At 40.0% G+C, this 20,731-nt stretch overlaps 1 protein-coding gene across 1 annotated transcript in view; it reads right to left on the reverse strand.

Moving 5' to 3' along the window:
• LOC127612721 (phospholipid-transporting ATPase ABCA1-like) overlaps positions 1–10,440 on the reverse strand; it is a 31,179-nt gene extending 20,739 nt beyond the window's left edge. Inside the window, exons 1-6 of the mRNA XM_052083483.1 lie at positions 10,245–10,440; positions 7,264–7,361; positions 5,840–5,933; positions 4,809–4,950; positions 4,377–4,495; positions 412–533 (exon numbers count right to left, since the gene is read on the reverse strand). Of these exons, the coding sequence (XP_051939443.1) occupies positions 412–533; positions 4,377–4,495; positions 4,809–4,950; positions 5,840–5,933; positions 7,264–7,329 (543 nt within the window). The 5' untranslated portion in view covers positions 7,330–7,361; positions 10,245–10,440. The remainder of the gene's footprint in view (positions 1–411; positions 534–4,376; positions 4,496–4,808; positions 4,951–5,839; positions 5,934–7,263; positions 7,362–10,244) is intronic.
• Between the last annotated feature and the right edge of the window lie 10,291 nt (positions 10,441–20,731).

Raw genomic sequence — 20,731 nt, forward strand, 5'->3', positions numbered from 1 at the left:
TTGAGCTGGTGATGACATCCCAACGAGAAGACATAATAAGAAAATTAACAGGCAGACACAGTGGTCATAAGGAATAAAAATAGTAGATTCAATTGTGATTTATATTTTAATTAAAATGGAGGAAAATCCAGTGCATAGGGTATCAATTTGTGTCAATATTGTCTGCACCCATCCAAACCCACCCAAGTGGATTTTTTTCTGGTATTAAAGGCTTAACAGTCTCCACTGAGTCAAGGTCACTGGATTTGTGCATGAGCGTTGAGGATAGGGGTTTATGATGATCTCCCATGTGAAAAAGACTCCACATATTCTACATCTCGTTTAGATTTGAAACTTAAACACATCAACAGTTTGCCACCGCTTGATGATGCGGTTTAAAATTGACACATAATCCACACAATAAGCTTCTACCTTTTCCAGATTGACATCCGCCTCCACTATCTGCTTCAACGCGTGGCGTGGAAGTGAGGCATTGTGATGCAAGAAGTGGGAGAGGGTTTCATTGTCCTTTAAAAAGTCCTTCAGTTTGAAACCTAGAAGAGTACGGTACACACAAAAAAAACACGTTCAAGTCCAGAATTGGAACAACAACTTTAGACACACACAAACACTATTTTTCATTCATCATTGCTAAACGTTAAGAAATATTATGTAAGCGAATGTAAAGCGAAGACCTAATTCCAACAACAAAACCGATGAGTGAATGACTCAGACAGAAGTATAACTGAATTTTCCAATCATTAAACCACATTTGCCATTTGGAACCATTGTCTTATGACGACTAGTTTCCGAGCAATTCACATTCCGGTAAGGGTGTAAGAGTAATTTACCTGGAATGCGGCACTGGCCGTAAAGGATGACTGAGAAATGAGAACTTTTGGTGCATCATAGATTTACCGGTAATTGCTGCGAAATGTTAAATCTGTGGCATATCACACGCATTGCTCAAATCATAAAAATCAACAGTTTTTAAGAGTTCAAAAAGAAAATATAACATCCCTGATGGGAGTATTTCGTGATGGATAACATCACACACTGGAACAAACTGCTCGCAGAACTTGTTGTGACTTTGCCGAATTCCAAGGATGTCAAACAACTTTTCGAAACGGCCTGACTCAGTTCCATGATTACTTGCACGCATAAACTTACTTTGGTCTGAGACCTGAGCTCACTAAAGGTTACTTGAGGCCATTCCACTTTGCTCTACATCCTGACGAATGGTTCCTTCCTCTCTGACGCACAGACACAGACACAGATACAGACACACACGAACACACACACACACACACACCCACACACGCACACACGCACAGTTTGCTGCAGCCACCCTGAATATGCCCTGAGGGGAAGTGAAAAACTGTATGGCTCAATGACTTGGTGTGGGTATTAAAATTGTGCACTTGTGTCTATATGTGTTGTCTTATTTCTCTGAGGTGAACCTCCATGGAGTGCTAATAGGCTCTAATCAGTGTCCCAGTTGGAAAGAAAGGCGCCCATTACAGGGTATACAAAGGGCACATAGGACACATCAGACTAGATTCCACAGTGCAAGCTCATTAAAATTCCCATTTTAATTGTGAATTGTGGTTGTGAAGTCAAAAGAGATGTGTTCATCTATTCCAGGTCTTAACTTTATCTAATCAGTGTGTGTTTCTTGTTTTCCTTCAGCTGGTTGTGGGGAATTATAAGTCAAACTCTATATAAAATGTTAATGTGACCGAGCAAAACTCTGATGGTGCCTTTTTTGTTGAAAAGCCAAAACATTGCTGAAACATGACTCCTTGTGTCATCACGAACCAAACTGGTCCCTAAACAGGCTGCTGCCATTTCGAACAATGAATAAACAAATGGAACAAAGGTTGCTAGACAGCTTTGAAAGTAGCTAAATGAATTCTACTATTTATTGGTTGGATTCTGGCTTGCAAGTTGTGATCCTGTGAGGGGAAAAAAGGCCACAGTATGCTTAAATGCAGCCAGTCTTTCCTGTTCTGGATGTGGAGCAGCTTTGTACACTCTATGGTAAATATACTCTTGATTTCTAAAGCTCAAAAAACATTTGTGCAACATGTGCAAGAAGGGAAAAGTCGGTTGTGTTCATCAATGTTTGGCAATCAAGCAGTGTTGGGAAATTGTCAACGTAAACTAATTAAAAGTTCATTTGAGTTTTTTAATGAACTTGTTCAGTTCATAATTCATTAAAAAAAAAACGAAGTTATAGTAACCAGGCTGAGGTAGGAAATGAGCTACTACAGACACTAACTGAAGCTCATTTTGTCTTAAGGCTCCCGTCAAATGATGACACTCCTGCAAAAACCCATTCAACTTGGTTATAGACCAGGATATAAAGGTCTGTGACCATTTTTTCCCCCCAACTTTAACACGAGAGTACAGAAACAATTTTAAAATTGTCTTTATGTCTAATTAAACATCAAAATGCATTATTATTATTATTATTATTATTATTACTATGATTTAAAATAATAATATGCAGGTGATTCTAGGATACTTGAGAAATTATTTGGCTGGTTGGAGGATATAATCTCAAATCTAAAGAGGGATTCTATACAAAATATGACTATTCCCAATGTAATGTTTTCCATTGAAATCACATTTGGAAATCATACCGGCCTCTCAATTGTTAACATCAACAAGAGCAGCTTGACTCCTTTGAGCCGGGCACTTTTTCCGACAGCGTTACCATGCGCCAGAGCTGTGTTAACGCTTTCACCCAATATCAAGCAACATACATCTCTAAGCGTGGTGGGTGGAAGAGTGTCGCACACTGCGCATTTTGAAATGGATGGTTGCAAAGATGATGCAAGGCTTTCAAATATCAATAGATGAAGTCACATTGAATGTGTATCTGTTCACAAAATGGACTGAAAAACACAAGAAGCAGTAATCATGCATTACATAAAAGACAGCAAACATTATTATTTACAATTATTTCTAAAAGTGGCGTTCTACTTTGACTAAGGTGTAAGAATTGACTTTTTGCTATGCTTTGCGGGGCTGTTGTTGCATAATAATGTTCTCTACCTCTGGACAAAAAAAACCCCTAATGGTTTGCAAAACTTAGCTATTATGCTTAGTTGCATAATATCTGCTCCACATTTGGGGCTAATGTGGAACCTTGCTAAGGTGCATTTATTTCCAGAAAAAAAACTGAACTGATCACAGTCATATTTCAGTGACAAATTGATCAAACTAGAACAGATTCTTGTTATTTGTATGCTTGTCATTATTTCTGGGCAGCACGCTGAGGTAGCCGCAAGCACGTCTGCTTCGCGTTTGGTTTTAGTTTTCAATTGGATGTGGAGTTTTTATGTTCTGCCAGTGCTTCCTCCCACATTCCAGAGACTTGCGTGTGAGATAAGGTAAGGACTTCCTAAGTTTGTCTACGTGTGCCATGTGATTTGACTGATGACCAGTCCAGAGAGGACCCCATGCATCTGCAGCCCAGAAGAGGACAAGCCGTCTAGAAAATGGATGGATAAACATTTGTGGGCTCAAAAGAGTACACGTTTAGTAAAACCCTTCAGGGTTTTTCTTCTTTGGACGTGTTGAAGTGTATTTATTTTACTGCAGAGGCAAAACAAGACTTTCTCTTCTTGGAAACGGTCAAGTGCAGCAAACAAAAAGACATTATCTTAGAAACACAACCTTACTCAGCAGTAAATGTCACGGCTATGGCGACAGATCTGTTCCTATCACGATTGTTCAAAATGTCGCCCCAACCCACCCAGAGGGGAAAAAAAAACAACTATGCTTTGTGCTTGGACATTGTGTAACATTTGAGAGCTACTGCCTCAATGTAGGAAAAGCCAACATTGGAGTCGGGGCAACTTTGAGATTGGTGTCTTAATTACGAAATAATTGTCAGGGTGGTACATATGCAAGCCTTTCCTCCAGTGACACGCAATATCAAAGGCAACGCCCAGTGGCCTCTCAGCCTGTCTGACGCTGATAAGAGACAAGTGCAGAAGATATCAACGATGGTGGACAAGTTGCTCACTTTGACAGCTCTATTCATTTTGCATAACCCATTTTATTCATCTACTCATTAGCCATGATTTCTTCAAAAAAGTATTTATGAGTTTTTACCTGAAAAATGAACTCTTTCAAACAGCAGTCGAGTACTAAATAAATTAACGAATGAGCTTTCAGCAATGCAGATGCTTGTGTAAAGATGCTTTATGTTTTTGGAGCATGCTTTAAAAATTCCTGAAGCTGTTTTACAAAATGAAATCTGTGTGTTGTGAGTCGTGTCGGAGTGTTATGTTCTCTTTCCCTATTTATCTGAATAGAAAAGTGAAGGAGTCAGCTGGTAATTTTGAATACAAATACAGTGTACCCGGTAATCAAGCTGTCCTTACCGACAGTGTTCTTCTGCATCTTGTGAAGGGCCCTCAGCAGTCCTCGGTAGCCCAAGTAACTCTTATCGTTCTGGGAGTACAGCAGGATTTTCTTGGCATCAATAAACAGGCGAGAGATTCTGGAAATGTACAAAGGTACACACACACACACAATTCCCGTGAGACAAAATAGAGAGACGTTGCAATTCATAGCAATCGGCTTAAATCCAATGCAAGTATTATATAAAAATGTCTGCCGACCAGCAACACTAAAAACGACCCAGAGCATGATGTAGTCCTAATCTACGCTCCTGCAAGTGATCATACAACCACAAACATTTTCAAACCTCACTGAGTGCTCTTGTATCCAATTAGATTCTTACTTAATATGATTCAAAAGGCAATCATTCAGCTACAGTATGAATGCGGAAGAAAGTCATGATCATCACTCACATAGAATCATTGAAGTTGCCGACCACCCCGGGACTCTCTCCAGGGGTCGGGTTTCGGAAGCAGGGGTTGTTCGCGTTACAGATGATTCCTTGTACCCAGGGCAGAGTGCCTGCTGAAGGCATGGCTTTGTTTGGGAAATGACCTGCGAATGTATACATACCATGCCATTATGATTTCGTTGACACTGATCCACAATCCAAAAGGCAAAGCAGATGTAAATACAAGCGTCTCAGTGGAAAATGTGTTGAAAAGGTTAGAGTGTCCGATTATTTGTAACACACACAATCAGCAAGCTCTGGAGAACAAGCTTCATCATTTGAAACTGGCGTGTTGGAGCAGGGCTGCCTACCGCTAAAAGGAAGTATTTTATGAATATGTGAGCAGAAACAGATTCAAGCCTAATACACGTTGAAGTGGCCCATCACTAACTTTGTTGCCACGGATGCTATTCACTGGACAATTAACTCCTCAACTGATAAGAATTGGAGGCAACTTCCCTAAGTAATTTATGAACTTGTAACTTTCATTTACATTCAGTGACTTTGATGTGCGTGTTCTGGTCTCTTTTCTCATGTCATTGTCAATACGGCTTATCCTGTACACTCTGCACTGGTCGCCAGCCAGTCACAGTGATATTTAGATATAGGTATGACCGTACATCATTACTGCACATGAAAAAAAAGCCAATACAATGTTTTCAGAGGAGTATTGGGACGTGGAATTCATTGTGACGTCAGCTCAGTGAAAGAGTCCTGATGCAATTTAATGATCGTTTGTCCCCAAAGACCCCGTCGTCATATGTCCCAGTGGTCCAAGCAAATATTGACAAATCCCAAACATCCCACTAAGACAACATGCAAAGGAAAACACGTATATTGATTTTACAAAGAAACTATTGGCTAGCTTTGTTTAAAAACTAGTTTTTTTGACAAAGATTATTATAACAACTTGGTTTTTGTCATAATTAGTGAGCATCTGTTTTATGATTCGAGAAGAATATTGTTCAGAGCTGTAATGGCGGGGCAACTTACATTCATGCTGCTCGTATGGTGGGTAGTGTATCCGAACTGAGATGAGGATGAAGAAGATGAAGAGGGGCCAAATGATCTCAATCAGCAGCTGAATCTGAGATATTGAGCAAGACAGAGTAGATGAGACAAAAAATAACTTCTCAGGAGACATCAAATTCATATTAAAGCTTCCATGCTAAGATCAGTTTAGTGCACAAGGAAAATAAACAAGTGTATATGTCTGCGAAGAAGGGATCAGCAGTAATACCCAACGTGAGACCGAGTGGAAAAGTATATGGGTTAATAAGTGGAGACAGAAAGATATAAGTCTGCCGTGTTTAGTCGACTCCGGGTTTTCTGCCCATCTGCTCCATAAGGCTCCTAAGTCTGTCTGACCCAGCATGGCAGACAATCACCAAAAGCGGTGGGAGGGATAAGCAATACACTCAGACAGTTCTCTCTGAGACTGCACTGTATCTCTTTGTTGAAACTCATCGGACTGAAAATGAAGCCGTCACTTCGGGGAAACTGTGTTTTTTGACGTGGCGGGATAAAGAACTATTGTACGCAGATGACACAACTTCGTTTAAACAGAAGTCGGCTCTGTGCTTCGGCCCACTGCTGAATGTGATTGAGATAACTTTGAGTGAGTGGACGACAGGCTGCTCAAGATGGCAACTGGGATAATCGAGTCGACGTGCAATTGTGTTATCACATTGTTCATTGACGTTAACTTCAGTAACACTTTTCAGACCTTGTGCCCAACTGTGGGTTACGCCACCACCCCCACCATTTTCTGTTTCTGCCAGCTTCAGCAAAAGGAACCGATATATTCTAAAAGAACTCTAAAAATAGAACAGGTGGCAAACATTTTTAAAAATCCAATAAAAGAGAGGGTTCCAACAACTTAAGGCACTCTCAATTCATTTGAAATGACATTTAAGAGCAACTTTGCAAAGTTCCCAGTGTGCCATGTTGTTCAAAGTTGCTGCAGCACATAAATGGCGTGCATCTGCTCTTAAGAATCCCTATGACAACGGCATCAACAGTTTGTTGGTTCAGCTGTTATGATGGTGTGATGCCACCACAAGAGGTCATTTGTTAAATGGATTTTTCCTGAAGGTTCATCTATTTTGAGATATCTGCGATAATAAAATCAGACTTAGCCTGTAACATTTTTGAGGGGGTTTGAAAGATGGATTTTTGACATTTTCATGCCAAACAGACCGCCAAAATCGCTAAATGTTTTGAGAGAAACCGTAACGGTTGTTAAAGTGCTCCAACATGCTAATGTTAACTATGATGCAAATTAATTTGACTCGTCATTGCTTGTGCTGTGTTGAGACAGACTCAGACAGGAGTAAAGATGGTAGTACAGCTTATTGATCTCATATAAATTTAACAAAATGGTTGATTGTTGTTGTTGTTACTTATACTGTACTCACAGTCTGTCTTCTTCGGTAGGTGAAGTTCTTCCAAAGCAATAAACCCAGTTGGGTGGAGACCGCCATCCTGAGCTCAGTGAGCGCGCCCGACCTCCTCGCTGCAAATCCACACGCACAATTAAAAAAAAACAACAACAACAAAAAACAAGTAGGGTGGCTATTATAACTTTCTTTGTTGACAACAGGTAGGACAAGACTGTATTCACTGGAATACTACAACATATATGCATTTGAGAATTCAGAAAGGATGGGTCAATATAAAATCTGAATAAAACAAACAAGTACAAAACAACAACAGTAAGGGGAGGAAAACTATTGTAGTTAGGACAGAACCAATCACACAAAAACAGTCTGGTGATTTATTTATTATGAGTGGGCTTATTTTGGTTTGCAAAAAGTTGTCTCTTTCGAAAGAGGATCAACATACATTATATATTTTGTCTGCAAACACTTTTTTCTGGAAAGGTTAAACTTCACTTAAATAAATACTGCTCTCGTTTGGTCACCCCACTTGCTGAGCAAAAGATGATTGGATGAATGAACACAGTACACAACAGCAAGACCATATCAAGGGCAAGAGGATGCGCAAACATGGCATGAAAAAAAAATCTTTGTTGAATATTTGCTTGGAGACTGAAAAAAATCCTTATCTATTTTTTTGGTCTTACAAAACACCAACACACGCCACATTTTAGCAGTCTATCCATCTCCAGTGAACCTAATTCAAAGATTTCTGTCCGACACCCATGTTGATTCCAAAACTGTTACTGGTGGTATTACTTTATTAAGATACTTGTGAAAAACATTCTCCAGTTTAAGGAATTTCCAGCAGGAACATTGGAAGAGACAAACAACAAAATGAACTGTGGACATAAGCTATTTAACATGTGTTTTCTTTGTGAGTCATTCAATTTAATAGGGAAAAACTCATTACACATTTAAGCACTGAAGCACCGCTGAATGTTCTTATATTCATGTAAGATCAAAAGGCAGAAGAAAGTCCATTTATTAAAAATTGCACATTAAAAGAAATATTGCTTTCAGAAGGATTTTATCACAATGGGTGCTTCTCATTATATGTTTAGCTCACTGCATGAGACCTTCTATTACACTTAGGTGCCCCCCAATTTGCAAACCAACAAAGTAGTATGTAAAAATGAGGGGTGTCTGCTACTTCCTTAGGTACAACTGCGTACACTGAAGACCTCAAATATGCTTTTTAATTGCTGCATCATAGATTCTCTCTTGACAGAGACGTGTAATGTTCTTCAGAGGAGTATTTACTGGAACACAGACCATACAGAACCTAAGTGCATCTGTCAGACAATGTTACAGTACTGCAAAGTACCACCGCAACACATAGTAAAATACCTCGCTGACAATGTCAATTTTACACTATTATTCCTGTCAAGGATAAATTGTAGATGCAGCTTTTGTATTGGATCCCACTATAGTTTGCGGGAGTACTTAATGGCGTGGCCAATAGGCTGCCTGTATTGACAACATTTACCACGCTGGAATACATTCATTAATTCCTTTGTGATTTCTTACCCTTTGTTTTACACATACGTCTCTTTTGATGTGGTGAACCACACAACATGACATCGTGTTCATTTCAACCGTGTCTAATTCCCAATGAGTCCAGTAATTGTCACCGCTTTTTTTAAAGACTGCACAATTTAAATTCTTCCACAAATGTAAATATCAAGTCACGTCGTCTTAGTTAATTTAGGCGCTGGCAAGTATGTATTTACGAAGTAGTATTGAGGCGGAATGGTGCAGAGCTGCAGCGCCCTTAGTGGTAAAGCCAAATATGGTCCATTTTATACTTGTTTACCATCAATTCCATCCATCACGTGTTATACATATTCCCCGCCCCCACCCCTGGTCAGCAATTCGTTCATTCTTTGGAGAACGCGATTTAAATAAAAGCTCAGGTCATCTCAACAAAACATTCACGTCAACATTTCCACATATGGTCATAATAAAAACAACAATGATAACATCATTGTAATTCTTATAAAACAATATCAACGTGAACGGAGAACAATGCTCATATAAATACAATAAATGAACAATGCAATAAACACAAAATGACAGGCGTTCAGTTAATTACTGCAGGACGGTTAAAAATAAACCAATTGCTTTGACCTCTCACAATTTTTCAATCAAACAATGCACAAGATCATAAGAGTCGCAATGCCACACAACACAAAGACAGACGTGGCAAAATTCACTGCCGTTTGATTAAGTCACTTGAATAAGCATGTCAATTGCAGTTTTTGGAGTGGGGTTACTATCGGACATTCAGCGTCTTTTTGTTTACACATCAAAGTGTCAATTACTGAAGACAACGGAACAAGCCTTTCATCTGAAAATGCACAACCTCTTGACGAACAATGAATCACCGCAGATATCTAACCGTGTGTGTTAAAATGAATGAATAAAACCGTTAATATCCCCAAATCGCAAAATCAAAAATTCTTTGTCCCTTTCGTTGGTGTTGTTTTTATTTTTATGCGTTCAGAAAAGGCAAAAATAAGGGGTTTATTTTGAACGCTATTACCGGAACTTTGCATGTCTGATTAACATTTAGCTGGACTATAATCCAACTCTGAGCAGACGGCAAGAGAGGAGACTTACATCACAAAATGACAACGACCACTGACAAAAAACACCTACGCATTTCGAATGGACTCTTGTCAATTGAAAGATGACTTAATGAAACATGTCCTTTCAGCATAATTACATAAATAATTAATAAATACGTTAGCTGATAATTGCAATTTAGTGACAAATACCACTCGTTACACTAGAATAAAAAATATTGTCCTTCCCAAAACAAACAACAACAAAAATCGGAAGGATAATAATATATTTAAAACAACGACGTGAAATGTTTAAAAAATGGTTAAAATAGCATCATGGTGAGTGTGGGTAAATAAAAGAAAATGACCATAACCCCAAAAGTCCAAACTCACCAAGCTTTGATCCTGAGTATCCTCTCTAGTTATCCCTCCTCATCAATAGAATGACTCGTTAAAAATGAACTGAGGGGGCTTGGGGGAGAAAACCCGGTAATCCTCGCCCGTTCCGTTGCTTCGCATCTGTGTCTGAGTCAATGCAAACAGTAGTTCAACCCCCAGCCGGTTTTTATACCGCTGCTCAAAGCGGAGCAGAAACGAACAGCAGTAGAGGTAACTAGCGGTCACCACAAGCCGCCTGGATCCCAAATAAGGAGTGCACGTGCTCCGTCAAAACATCTCTTAAAGCGCCAGCGTCACATAACAGGCGCCATGGCCCTTCGACAGAGCCACTTACTAATGATAGAAAATAAATAAATGAACAAATACATCAACGAATTAAAAAATGCTAAACTAATGTGTAGCACTCACACTTTTTGCTTGTTTTCTACAGAGGCATGAAACTGCCAATGTGGAGTAAACATTTTGGGCTGGCAAATAGTATACAGGTAGTTCAAACGTGTTTGGAAGTACGTTTGAACATATTGTAACGATGCTGAAGCCACAGAATTCCCATCGTGCTTGTAAATAGTTGTGTAGAGCTGTCTTAAGTCAAAACTTGCTCTCGATGCACTCTGTCATAAATGCGCACAAGATGTGACATTTTGAGATGGAAGGGGAAAGGAACTTCGAATCAAGGGTTCCAAGACACATTGCAGATGAAAGCGTAGGAATGCCATGTAAGATTGAAAGTTGGCTTCAGGTGTATTGGGTGACTGGACTTGAGCTGTGGTCAAAAACAACCCACGAATGAATGATATTCTGTTCCCATTTGTGGGAATAAACCAAATTCAAGAGGGTCAGCAACTGTGCCGTCCTTTAGACAGAAATGAGGGAATTACATGATTCACAAGTGTGTTTCAAGATGGCAACCACAATCAGAGAACATGAGGACTTTGCAGTTGACTTGACAAAAGAAGAGGAGGCTTGGAGGAAGGGATTAAGGGCGCAAACCCTGCCTTCGACAGCACTTCCCAAGAACGGCAAGTACTTCCTGTTGAGGAGGCAACAAATAACAAGTAGAAATCAACGGAAGGCTCGGAGTGGGTCCTTTTTCCAATGGTACTCTGTGGAGACTTGGAGCATGGCGTCTCCCAGTGCCCCATTGCGTCCACATTCAACACTGGAGATGTCATGACACCGAGATACAGTCAAACTGCCGTGCTACAACAAAGAGAGACATCCGGGCTCATACCTCACCCATGTCCAGTTGGCAGGTATATTTAATAGCTGGTCAATATAACGGCGGGTCTTTTGAGGGGTACCCTTGCCCTGGAGGAAAACAGCTCATCACAACCTTGTGGACTTCAAGAAATTCAAGCTATTCACTCTTACTAATACAGAGCTATGAACTGAAAGTCAGAAAGTACCAGCCACATCATGAAGTTGAATGAGGATATTCCAAGATGCGGAATATCCCAAGAGGTCTTGGCAAAAGGTGCCGACTTTGGAGAACACAAACGATAAAGCATTCTATTTTGATTAACATTCTTTGTTTAACAAATGATCCATCCATTTTCTGTTCCGCTTTATCCTCACAAGGGTTGGAGGGGGTGCTGGAGCCTATTCCAGCCATCTTCGGGGAGTAGGCAGGGGACACCCTGAACCGGTTGCCAGCCAATGGCAGGGCACACAGAGACGAACAACCATCCTCGCTCACACTCACACCAAGGGACAATTTAGAGCATTCCATTAACCTGCCATGCATTTTTTTGAAATGTGGGAGGAAACCGGAGTACCCGCAGAAACCCCACGCAGGCAGGAAAACATGCAAACTCCACATAGGGAGGCCGGAGCTGGAATTGAACCTGGTACCTCTGCATTATGAGGTCGACGTGCTAACCACTGGACCACCGGGCCGCCCTAACAAATAATTCCATCAATATTGCTTCTTTGTGTCAGTGAGGTAAGTATTCATCTGTAATTAGCAGAGTATGTATTTTGACTGGCACTGTGTGGTATGCAGGTGGCATGGTAATTGACTGGTTAGCGCATCCACCTCACAGTGCAGAGGTGCAGGGTTAGATTCCAGGTCCGGCCTTCCTGTGTGGAATTTGCATGTTCCCCAATCCTGCCTGGGTTTTCTACGAGTCCTCAGGTTTCCTTCCACCTCACAAAAACATGCAGGGCAGGTTAACGGAACAGGGTACTCATATTTGGATGATTAAAAGAATTTGTTTGAAAAAGTATATTTTTGTGTGACCAATTGGGCAAATCTGGTTTTACAGGCATTGCTTTTATTTGTGGCAGTATTGGATGCCACAGAAAATATTGGTTTTGGAAAGAAACTCATACAGTACTGTATGTAGACAAATTTTTTTCTTTATTTATGTTTTAAATCAGAGATTTATGGACTAGTTATTTCCCTGAAGCCTTTGCCAGCTAACTTATCTGCAGGAGTGCAAACCCGGCTTGATTAACGCACAAAGAAGATGGCAACCATCTGGCAGTGATTATCTGCCCTGCTCGACTGCCTTCTCTCGTTCCCTTTGCTGGAAGAGAAGTTTCAGTAGAGCACATTAAATGCTGGGAAAGTACATGCTTTTTTCCTTTTTGCCATTTTCCAGAAGTGAATACAGGCATATAAAAAACAAAAATCCAGTTGCCTACACTAGCAAGGGTTTTTAATATGAACAGGGTGTTATCATCTTCAAATGAAAGTAAATATTATTAATACTGTATTGTTGTATTTACCTGATAGATTACATAGAGTATTAAGTCTAGCCAATGATACAAAGAGCAGGAACAAAAGTACATTTAGCGACAATTGTTGTAAGATCATGCTTTAGGGGACCTAATTAAAACAACCCTTGATGAAAGAGACTAAGCATTTAATCCATTTCCATCACAGCATCTCTCAAACTCCCAGCACGGATAATGGCAGACAACAACCACTTTAGATAAGTGAACCAATGAAACATGTCTAAGGTAAGTAAAGGTAAGTGACCGGTACTTGATTTCAGACAGAAGTTAAGAAGATGTCGGGTTTCTCTCAACTTGTCTCACTCAATTCTGTTGTGTAAGAGTACATTCATATTTATGCTTTTAAACCAATATCAACTGCTTTGTTTGACACACAATGTATGACAGTTAATTAATTCCCGGTTCCCATTCAATTTAGCCTGTATTTTCTCTCCAAGGTCCAGACACTTAATTGTCCTGCTGTTTTACTTTTCAAAGTTACCGTACATATTATTGTCTTTAACGCGGTTTGAGCCAGACGTCCACAAAAAGTGTATTCCGTTATCTGAGCACTGCAACACAAACAGCAATGCAAAAACATTATTTTGAGCTTCAGGTTTTTGTAGCCATTCTGTCGTTTGCACTCCAGTCATGACATAGCGAGCTGTCATAAGAAGTTATTCCACTGACTGGAGAACAATACTTCAACATAACAGTGACAGCATGAGACATGCACGAAAGGCAGATGGGATTATTAGACGAAAAGCCGTTTAGGAGTGTCAGAGTGAAGAATATTGGCTAGCAGCAGTGCGGTGAGTTTGAAAACACTCAGCCAAAAGAAGAAAAAAAATAAAGCAGATACATATCAGCTTTATATTACCTACAAACTTGTGTACCCATGAAGATTGTGTCAACAACTTCAAGAGGCCCGTACATATAGTATGTCACCCAGACCTTTCACTTCATTTAGTTGTTTACAATGGACTGTTGTGTTTTTGCCCTGTGGCACACATTTGATCATGCCTCTCTCTTTGGGGGAAGAAGTGTAACATTTAAACACCCAAATATTGTTTGATTGGTTTTTTTCTTCTGTAATTTTAAATTGTATGTAGTAGGATTATAATCCCTCAAATGGAAATGTGCCACTCTTTTCCCTAAATTTATTAAGTGTGTAAATGGGTCTTTGAGAGGCATTCACTGTGTGCACTTTGTTGTTTGTTACTTTATGAAATACAGTGGAGTGGACATGCAGTCGTTTACGAAGGAGGGGTGCGGAGTGGGGGCTGAAAAACACCAGAAAGTGGAGTCTATTGTACTGTATACATAGCCATGATAAAATCACAATTGTTTTTTTTTCTTTTGGTTGGATGCTATAGTTTCAAGATTTCACTCTCATAAATGTCTAATCTATCACTATTTTGTCTTCTTAAATAAATGCATATGCACATCTGTCAAATTATTTTCATATTGCATATGGCTCTTGTCGTTTTCCCTGTTTCGTCAAAAAGATGGTCCTTGTTGAATATCGATGAATTCATCTTTGGAGCTCCTTCCGTGACATTTGTTGACTCAACGAATCAGCCTCAGCCCCATCTGTTGCCTTCATATCTCATCTATTACCAGATATGTTCTTCTCCCCCCACCTGGATGTGAGTAGTAGTGTATAGTGATGGCGTCACTGCAATGTTATTGGATGTTATAAATACTTGGAGGTGAACCTGATCCTCGATCCATGGTGTGGCTTTGTTCCTTGAGCAAAAAAAAATGCCTGTACTGTGTAAATAAAGTTAGGAGCTTACAGACCACATGTAAGGTGTTGTTCTTTCAGTGAGTCATCCTAATTGACAAGGTGATTTAGTAACACATATGATTTAGATGGATATGATTTATGACTGTTTCACAGATCCGCCTCACAGTTCAGAGGTTTTAGGTTCGAATCCAGGCGATGAACTTCCCGTGGAGAGTTTGCATGTTCTCTCCGTGCTGACGTGAATCTTCTCCTGACTCTTGGCGCACAAGTTTCTTCCAAAAACATGCATAGGTTCAATGAAGACTAAATTGTCCCTAGTTGCGAATATGAGTGTGAATTGTCATTTGTGTATATGTGCCCTGTGAATTGTTGGCATCCAGTCCGGGGTGTAATGCTTTCTCTCGCCCAAAGTCAGCTGGGATAGTCTCCAGCACATCCGTGATCCAAATGAGGATAAGCACGATAGAAAATGGATGGATGTATATGATTTACACCAAATCACGTTTCATATCGAGAGTCTGCTGGTTTCAATATATTCTACATTTGTGACTGTCACAAAGCAACACTTTGATTATTCATCCCTGATGATTGTACGGTGAGAAATGCCTCGACATTGGATTCCAAAACATCGTTTTGATCCTCAGGATGATTCCCATAATTACCGTGCTCATTATCCATTTGTGTTTTAGTTAAAAATACATGCACAAAAAACATCCTAATTGCGGTACGCAGCTGACTGAAAACACAGGTATAATTACATGCAGGCGACGCCTAGTAAAACCTCAGTAAGAAACGGAGGAGGATGGAAATCTTTGACCGATAGTAACCTCAGAGCTGCCAGTGAAGGAGGAACGGTGCTTTGACCGACAGTAACCTCACCAGGCACTGAGCTAAGCAGATTCATGAGAATGGGCTCCGAGCTATTGCCATAACGATGCTGCAAAATGTGTTTAAAATATTATTTTTTTTTGTTGTTCTTTTTATTTTTTTAACATAAAAGTCACAATGTTTTCTATCTAGCTGTTTGGCAAAAGCATTTAAGTCAAAGTAACAGTTATGATGTGATATCAGTCAGAGGAATGTTGATCATAAAACGCCGTGAATCTTGAACCAAAAACGACTTCTGATGATATTCTGCGTATAAAATGCATTTTTCTGACACCATCTGCTTCGGAGACAGTACGCGTGTGGCATTCAATTACTGTCGGGGATAACGAAGGACTGGACATGAAGACTTCGTTCTTTTCTGAACGGAATGCCTCTAAAGGTAAAGGTAACATGCAACACGGACCTTTAAAAAAGACGACGTTGGGCACCGTATATTGAGAAACACACTGACCGCAATTTTGCCTTGCCACCAAAAAATATATATATAAAAAACAACAACAAAAAGACCGACACTCCGTGACTATTTTTTTGACTTTGTGCTGACATTCAAAAGCTTTCGTCCAAGTCAGCTGTTTTAGCGTTGAATTCAAACCAAAAGTCAAGTCAGTCACAATGCGGCTCTCGGATCTCGCAGACGTGGGAGAGCGCGTGAATGCGTCTCGTTTTGACCGCAGGTTACCTCGCACTGCAGCCGAGAGAGAAGTGGGTGAAAGGGGAATGATGTCACCGGCTCCTTGAGGACGACTGCGAGAATAAGGAATGACTGAAAATGGTTAACGGGCGAAAAAATTAAAATAAAATAGAAGGGTGTGTTATTGTTGTATATTCCGTATGAGCCAAGGTATAAGAAACCCCCCACAGTACACCATAAAGCTGTCACAAAAAGTATGAATTCTGGAGCAGTGATCTCATCTCAATTTAGTCACAAAGTGACATCCTCAGCGTGAAACAGATGAACATAAACATGTTCATAATTAATAAATTAGCATTTTCATGCAAATAAGGTGATTGGATATTTTACCACAAAACCAGCACACTGGCATTTGTTCAGTTTATGTATTGTAGTGATATATATATATTTTTTGAATGAACATATTCTCGGCAGTGATCAACCATTACACTTTAACCTAATTTTAATAATCACCTGTGCTTAGCATTGTGTTTATATGACCTAAATATTTTGATAGAATAATAATTTTACAGCTGCAATGATGACCGATGCCTACTTGAGAAGTGACCCATTTATGCATGCGGGATAACTGATGTCATTGTCGTGCCAGTGAGGTTCAGATTTCTGATTATTGTGTGAAGACATTTTCATAAACTCACAAACTCAGAATTGTTCTGTTATAGGGCACACCGCACAGTGATATTGACATCTTTGGAATGAACAAAGGTTTTTATTTTGATGAGAAGAACGGGAAAGCTAGACCAGTCAGTATGCTCATGTCTCACGTTGCTTGTAGCTTTAATAAAATGTATGTTTTTATGGTGAGATTTGTACTAATTCCAGGAATAAAAAACAACAAATAATGAAGCACTGGAATGGCAACTAATACAAACTGCGCTGGACCAATTTTGGCCTCAAGCAGAGACCGCTCCCTCACTCCAAACTGTCTTGAGTGTTTGTCTGCATACAGTAAATTTTGGTGCATTCAGATGACCTCTTACATATCATAATGTGTGTAGATCTGTTTATTATTTTGGTAATGTCCCAATTGCTCTAGGGTTGATTGGCAACACGAGGAAGCCTGTAACACGTTCTTGGTGCTGCGGAGTAAAACTACTTTCAAGCTCATAAACAGACTGGTCTTCATATCAAAACCACAATGTGGGGAAATGGGGAGCTAAATTAAACTGGCGGCGTGTGTAGCTTTTCGAGCACAAAGATACCTGTCAAGGGAATCCATCCCAGGGGTTAGCAATCACAGGCTGTTGGGTCAAAAAATAACCCAGTTTCGATCTAAAAGAGACCAACGGGCTACTTGGGTCAATTGACCCAATTTTCTGGGTTGTTTGGTGCAAAACTTAGACTTAAATTATCCTCAGAAGTGGATAGTTCGAGCATTTTTTCCCTCTCCTTCCCTAGTATTTACTTTCTCAACTAAGATCTCGGGGCGCTGTACATACGGCGAGTACCGACAGGCCCTTCGCACTGTATCCCATGTTCGTCATTGTTTTTCATGTTTCTTGTGCAGAGCGTGCCTGTCAAGTCCAAATTACCCCATGGGGATAAATAAAGTTTTCTGAATCTGAATAATATAAATGTTTAAATGTCATTAGGAGTCATGCATTATTCAATGACAAGAGTATTGAGAACACCTAATATATAATAAAAACACATTTCCCAACCTGCACCAAAATTGCTCAGTTTCAACAGACTGGCTTGTTCCCTAGTCCCTCTACAAACTTATGTTGAAATAATCATCTTCCCCAAAAGAAAACTCATGACAATGAAAAGTTATTCACAAAATAAGAAAAAAAAGAAAAAGCTTGACATCAATGGATTTTTAGTGGTTAGTCGTGAGTGCATGATACCTTAAGCGTCTCTGCTATCAATATGGTACATTTTAACTTGCAAACTCTCTTTACAATCAACTCTCTATGTATTTTTTTCTCAAGAAAATCCATTTTAAAAAGAATAGCTTATGATCTGAAAAAAGAACTACACTCCTGCTCGCCTTTATTGCTCTTGACTGATTAATTTTTCATTTCTTTCTTTGATTTTTTTTTCCCCCCCAAAACAGATGACCACAAAACAAATATGGCCAAATTCGATGGCAAAAGGGATGCAGCAGCACAACTAAGTGGTCATGCTTTCAGTCAACATTTGAAATAGGAAACCAATGTAAATGCCGACCTTTTTTTCTTTCTGTGAACTCAACAACCAGGCTGATTGTTTACCTGAACGCATGAGAAAGGTATGCAGCATGTGTTGCATATAAGGCGATATTTCGAGTGGGTGTTAAGTTGTTTGTTGCATAATGTGTTCATGGAGTGTTGGCGGTCGACTGGCTTAGAACTCTCTGCTGACCTCGCCATTATTATTTGTGAGGACGACACAATGCAACCGTTGCTGTTATGTTCTCACTCCATATCAGAAAGCTTTCGGCCTTCAGGTATTCATTTTATGGTGATGGTTTGATGTCAGGGTAATCTTGCTTTTGTTAATGGCTAGACGAAAGCAAAGTACAGTACAAAGAAAAGTTTAAAGGCAGAGTTTGCAGTTTTAAAACATGCCATCAAGATCCAAATGTAGCCTCACTAATCCCACCCGTGTGTGACCAAATCCACGGCCCTCACTGACATGCTATGCACTGCATATACACATCTTTGTTTTTCTTTAAATTATATTGAGTAACCTGGAGTGATGGCACACAGTTCTCAGACCTCCACTCCCTAATTTCAATGCTAACAAATGAAACATTGACATGACATATTGTCTCTACATAATCAGAACAAGGTGCTAAATTTGCACCCTAAAGGATCCAGTGGCTTGTCACTGAGGCAGGAGCCTCAAGGGTACAGCTACATACAGCATGTTGTACCTTTAAAAGAGGGGACATATTAGGGCTCTAAGAATTTGTACCCTTTAACAGCCATTCTATAGCCAAGGGGATATTGTCACCCTCTTATAATAATGGCCAAAGCCATATTTTGATGAAAATATGTTTTTTTGCCTTAAATATCATGATGGTCATCTCTGCTAAAATTGGCAACTTTCTGACGTAACTAACAGGAATTTTGATGTTTCATGCACAAGTGACAGTAACCTTTTTTTTCTGAGAGTGTATAGTAATCTAAATGTAACCTGCAGCCCTTGCACATCCGTAAAGCTGGCAACAAACAAACCATCTGTCATTTTCTGTCCTGTGCAAGCGTCTTTTCTTTTCAAACAGCTGGCAGGCCGTCAGGCTGACCTCTGTGTGTTCCCGTCTTCCCCATTGTTCAACTGAGGTTTCCCTGTTAAAAATAATTTAATGATGATTGATTAATTTAATGTGTATATATATCTATGTATATATATATATATATATATATATATATATATATATATATATATATATATATATATATATTTGGATCAATTTATCAATTGTATTCAAGAAATGCTAATTATAATGAATATCACAAAATTGAAATACAAAAGGAGGAAGAATAACTAATATATATATATATATATATATATATATAGCGGCTGGATAGCTCAGTTGGTAAGGCATCGGTTTGGCATACGGGAGACGGTGGTTCGAATCCCGCTTGGGGCAAAAATGAGCATATAACACCATCCAGTGTGGGTCCTTGGGCAAGATCCTTCACGCTAATGCCTACCTCATACAATGATGAGAGACAATAAAACGAATGACATGCCGGCTCAGACGTCGCCCGGCCAAACAAGGTCTGCGTCAGGTGCTGGGGAACCAGAGCACCTTGATGAAAAATGGGCTACTGGAACAAAGCGGAGATGGGCGAGATGCGATAACATGGCTCTGTTGGAATGCTACTACTCAAGCAACCCTAGTCAGAGGGGTTACATGCAGAGAATGTGGGCTAAATGGTTACTTCGAAACCCACAGTCACGGTTGACCGCGAAACAACTAGTAGCTCAGTGTTCCAACATCCACAAACGGCAACTGCTGTCACAACTTGAGATTGATGAGGTACAACGCAGGTTCCATGGTGAAGGGCCCCAGTCTGCCAGATCAGAGGAGGAGGTCATACAAGAGATTGGGAGGCAACCCCCAATGAATGCAGATGATGAGATTGGGTGGCCAGCCCCAATGAATGAAATGCTGAGCGAGGCAGCAACTGACCTGAAAGCTAAGATCATGGCGAGAATGAAAGCGGGGCAACCTAGAAACCGATTACAACGGCTATGTGAAGTACCATCTGAAAGTCTCATAGAAAGTGTGAATGCAGCACTGAGGGCGATCCCTACCGTAACGATCACAGAAACCAATGAGCTGATATACGCTTCAGCATCAGTGATCCTGGAGACTCTGGGCTATAAGAGCAACCATGGAAGCCATGAGATACGTTACCCACCATGGAAAAGACGGTTGGAGGCTAAGATCAAGGCGGCCCGGAAAGATGTGAGTCAATTAACGGAGGCCCAGAGAGGTGT

The sequence above is a fragment of the Hippocampus zosterae genome, chromosome 13 (genome assembly GCF_025434085.1).
Source record: "Hippocampus zosterae strain Florida chromosome 13, ASM2543408v3, whole genome shotgun sequence".
NCBI classification, from domain to species: Eukaryota; Metazoa; Chordata; class Actinopteri; order Syngnathiformes; family Syngnathidae; genus Hippocampus; species Hippocampus zosterae.